A 5,109-nucleotide genomic window follows, 5' to 3' on the forward strand; every position below is an offset into this window, starting at 1 on the left:
AAAAAAAAAAAAAAGTCTATTAATTGTTTGAAAAGTTAATCTTTCAAAACAGTTCTTTTGAAATGTTAATAACACTACCTACCTTACAGAATTGCTGTAATTGTTAAATGACCTTGAGTCTGGCATATGATACTCAAATGTCAGCTATTATTATTAGCATTTATAATAACATTGTTTTTACTGAAAGTCATCCACATTAGTGGTATTAAGAAATGTCAATATTACGGCCGGCCCGGTGACGCACTGGAGAGTGCGCCGCTTGGGAGCGCAGCAGCGCTCCCGCTGAGGGTTCGGATCCCATGTGGAGACCAGTTCCCGCTCACTGGCTGAGCGCGGTGCAGGCCCAACACCGAGGGTTGCGATCCCGTTACCGGTCAGTAAAAAAGACAAAAAGGAAAAAAAAAAAAAAGAAATGTCAATATTATACCTAGAAAACTCTTCATAATAGTCTGGTTAATATATTCTTATGAAAACCTTGTATTTTAATGATTACAAGGTATTTTTCAAATGTGTATGCTTAATGACACTCAAACCTACTGCTACATTGTATATTTAATTAATCCCATGTCCTGATTTTGACACTGCTTTGAGTTTTACCACAAGATGTAAAATACATGAATTCCTGAACACTATGGTCATTTAATTACTTACATAATATCCACCAGCACTGACTGTGACACCTACAACCAAATAATAAATCATATTTGATCCAGATGATCCAGGGAATTTGTTAGATGACATCCGGCGAAGAGATGCTAGGAAAATAAATTTAGACACAGTTAACTTTACTACTTATGTGGAACTATTTCAAATAATTACATCTTTAAAAAATATCTCCAGGTTCAGATCCCCTTACTGGCCAGCCCCAAAAAAATAAAAATTAAAAAATTTTAAAAATTAAAAAATTCTCCTCAGTGAACCTAGAATCTATTAACATCAAGCGAACTTAGCTTGAGGGAATACAGTATTGTCAGGCAGGGTAATAATTCCACTTGACATCCTCCCAATCTAATTTGGTAAGTACTTATGAAACCTGTCACCTTGATACTTAGCATCATGCTTTTCTTGGAAGGGGTGCAGGTGTGGGTAAGGTGAAATTACAAAAGCACTAAACAATTTTAACAGCCAAATGAGATGTATATTAGCAAAAGAAATCCATTTACTGTATGTACTCTACTACAGGTTTCATTGGGAAAGATTATTTTTCAAAAAAGTGAATTAAATATATTTGTACATAAAATTTAATAAAATTTGTATTTATACATTACATAAAATATTGATGCTGAAATCCAACATATTTCTGTAGATCTATAAAACAGATATAGCTACAGGGAAAAAAACCCTCAATTTTTCTAATATAAAGCAGAGATAGATGAAAGCTTTTATAAGCCAAATTTTGCAACAAGGTCATACCTGAAATAAAAGTGCAATTCTGTACAAACTAACAGAAATAAATAAAAGTACTGTATTATTATATTTAAATATACTTATTCTCTAGTGTTAGAATTTGTACATACCCTAATACCTTGGAACTGAAATTTTTACAATAGACTCAAAATTGGAAGGAGCTTGAAGTTCATATAGCTGAAATTCTTTATTTTAAAGATAAAGAAGTAAAGACATTTATGTATTCATTCAACAAGTACAATTGAGCATCTATTACATGTTTGAAATGGTTAGAAGCATTAAGGATACAACTGTGAACAAGACATATAAGGTCCCTAGCCTCAAGTAGTTCAGTCTAGGAGGGGACGAACATACAGACAAATAACTATGGATGACAAATGCTGTAACAGATGGTAAGTAGATGCCTAATTCAGGGAAAAAACTCAGCCAGCCGGCTTGAGGTAGCTGTCACAATTGAAGAGACAATACCTGAGTTTCAAAGGAAAGTAGGAGTTTGTCAGATAAATAAGGGAAGGAGAAATGCCACTGTAAGCAGAAGGCACAGCATGTGCAAAAGCATGAGAGTTGCGTGATCAGGAAAATGCAAAGTAATTTGATGTGGCCCGACCTAGAGAGTATAGGTGCAGGACTAGTGAGAGATTATGATTTGCACAGGGTGAATCTTAAGGCACTGGTCACAAACCTTCCTACTAGCAAAATTACGTTTTTTGTTTATGTTCTGAGTTTGAATATAAATGGTAATCTATTGAAAAAAAATTTTTCTCTACAAATGTGCTTCAAGAAGCTAGAATAAGAAATTATGGCTTTGACTTTTGGTGGGATTTTTGTTGACTTAAAAATACGTCTGTGATCAAATAGGGAATGTATAGCATCATATTTCTCAACCACACAGAAATATCAAAAATATTCTTTAATAGGAAGAAATTAAAAAATTATCAGAGATTTAAGTAGACTTAAATACAAATAAAATTATGGCCAAGTTATTTAAAATAGCAATAAAATGGGAAATATTAAATAAGGATTAATTAGAAAAATTTTAGCACATTCATACAATGCAAAAAAAATAGACATAATTTTTGCAGGAGATTATTTACTTATATGAGAAAATATTTACAATATATTAAGTGAAAAGTCATAGCAAAATACTGTGTACGGAAATACAGATGCTTCTCGATTTATGATGGGGTTACCTCCTGATCAAATCCTAAACTGAACCATTGTAAGTTTGGAACTGTCTGTATCCCAGTTTTGTGGAAGCAGTATGCATAAGGAAAAAAATGTATGAGGGGGAAAAAAGGTCTGGAAAACTAAATATACTAAAATGTAAACAGTGGTGTTCACTGCTGGTAGAATTACAGGTGACTTCTATTCTTTATTTTGCTCTTCGGGATTTTTTCCCCAATGATCTATTATAAACCTAAATTACTTACTCATTAAAAAGTTACATTTTTAAAAGCAAAAAAGGAGACAACAAAATTATAAAACTGAAACAAATTTATTTTTCATTGAAGTAGAACCAATAAAAGGATAATTAATATACCAATAAAAGGTTAATTAATGTCCACGACTGAAGACAAATTTAAGTTTCTAATCCGTACTGTCTCTTAGGATACATAAATCAGTGCTACGAAGAATACTAATTAGATGAAAATTAATTAGAGAAAGACCAGGGATACTGTTACAGCTAGTATCCCTAATCACGTATATAGAATTTCTATTTGTTTTTGGTGGCTGGCCAGCACAGAGATCTCTTAGGATACATAAATCAGTGCTACGAAGAATACTAATTAGATGAAAATTAATTAGAGAAAGACCAGGGATACTGTTACAGCCAGTATCCCTAATCACGTATATAGAATTTCTATTTGTTTTTGGTGGCTGGCCAGCACAGAGATCCGAACCCTTGTCCTTGGTGTTATCAACACCACGCTCTCTATCCAACTGAGCTAACCCGCGCTTATTTAGAATTTTTAAACTACTTTTATTTTGCCCTAAGGTGGGGAGGAAATTATGCGAAAGGCGCAGCTATCAACCGGTGTAGGTGTCTGTGCGCGACGTCGGTGGGAGACGCGGCCGGCTGAGGTGAAAGGTCTCGCTCAAGGGGCTCAGCCGCTCCTCCCCCAATCAGAACAGCCCCGTTATCTTCCCGCTTCTCCCTACTTCATCAGTAGGGGGGAAATTGCTCTTACTCAGTATAAAGAGGGAGGAAAACGAAGACATCTTACTTCTGTTACTTTGGGAGCAACTTTTTCCCAGCACTATTTTAAAAGAAAAATAAAGCTGCTTGAACAGTCCTCCCTCCCTCCCACCACCATCATCAACACAGGCCTAATGAAAGTGAAAAAAATTGGCCCGTGGAGTTTTCCGCGGGAGTCTNTTATGCGAAAGGCGCAGCTATCAACCGGTGTAGGTGTCTGTGCGCGACGTCGGTGGGAGACGCGGCCGGCTGAGGTGAAAGGTCTCGCTCAAGGGGCTCAGCCGCTCCTCCCCCAATCAGAACAGCCCCGTTATCTTCCCGCTTCTCCCTACTTCATCAGCGGGGGGGAAATTGCTCTTACTCAGTATAAAGAGGGAGGAAAACGAAGACATCTTACTTCTGTTACTTTGGGAGCAACTTTTCCCCAGCACTATTTTAAAAGAAAAATAAAGCTGCTTGAACAGTCCTCCCTCCCTCCCACCACCATCAACACAGGCCTAATGAAAGTGAAAAAAATTGGCCCGTGGAGTTTTCCGCGGGAGTCTCTCCCCCTCTCTCCGGTTCGAATCCACGCTCCGGGACAAAGCTACCACAGAAGCCTCGGGACTGAGGCGAACTGAAGAGAGAACTGAGAACTTTCCACGAGGTTGTCTAAGAACCGTCCCCCTATCAGGGACGGAGAAGAGCGGGGTGACCGATGAGGACCAGCAAAGAGCGGCTGGGGCAGAACCGCACCGGATCGCAAACCTGGTCCCTGGGCAGAAAAACAGTCTTTCCTACTCACACCTATTAAGCACCTACTACGTTCCTGGCACTATGCTAGGCGCTTTCCTATATGTCAGTTTTTATTTGATGAGCTTCCAGCTCGCACTGCAACTTCCCTTTAGGAGATTTCCGAGGACGCTTCTCCCATGCATCCCCAAACCCGAAGGTGATGGATGTCTGGACTACCGAGCCCAACAGTGCGACGGCCGCAGGCCTATCTGCAGTGTCTAAGGAAGGTGGTCCGAGGGCCGCTCCCTCTCGGGGGGCACTCGGGGCTCAGGCGCTCGCGGGCTTCGGGCTGCCGCCGGCGCTCCCTCCGCGCGCCCACCTGACCGTCCGCCCGTCTGCTTCCCCTTAAGGTTGGGCAGAGAATGGGTCCTGTAACACTGAAAGAGGTGAGCTGCGAGCATGTTAACCAGGCTCTTTCCTCAGTGCCTTCAACTACATGTCGACTCGTTAAAACGCACAACCATTGTTGTCCCTATTTTGCAGATGCGGGAACATCTGAAGCCACTCGCCCGGGACCAGGATTCGAACCATGAAGTATTCAGAAGCCAACGCTGGAAAGGTCCCCTACTCCCAAATCCTCCAAGGGCTTTGGGGTGTCTTCCCTGCGACCCTCCCCAGTCCTCCTCCTCCCCATCCAGACTTGCGTAGCTCCGGATCGTGCCTGGCCGACCGGCGGCGGCAGGTCCAGGAGCGCCCGTCCCTCTCGGGCCCGACAGCCGGAGAGGCGCCCC

At 40.7% G+C, this 5,109-nt stretch overlaps 1 protein-coding gene across 1 annotated transcript in view; it reads right to left on the reverse strand.

Annotated features, from left to right (window-relative positions):
* MGARP (mitochondria-localized glutamic acid-rich protein) overlaps positions 1-4,842 on the reverse strand; it is a 13,775-nt gene extending 8,933 nt beyond the window's left edge. Inside the window, 2 exon segments of the mRNA XM_008584937.1 lie at positions 652-755; positions 4,815-4,842. Coding sequence (XP_008583159.1) covers positions 652-755; positions 4,815-4,842 — 132 coding nt within the window.
* Positions 4,843-5,109: the final 267 nt, after the last annotated feature.

This window comes from Galeopterus variegatus, unplaced genomic scaffold, assembly GCF_000696425.1.
Source record: "Galeopterus variegatus unplaced genomic scaffold, G_variegatus-3.0.2 Scaffold3408, whole genome shotgun sequence".
Lineage (NCBI taxonomy): Eukaryota > Metazoa > Chordata > Mammalia > Dermoptera > Cynocephalidae > Galeopterus > Galeopterus variegatus.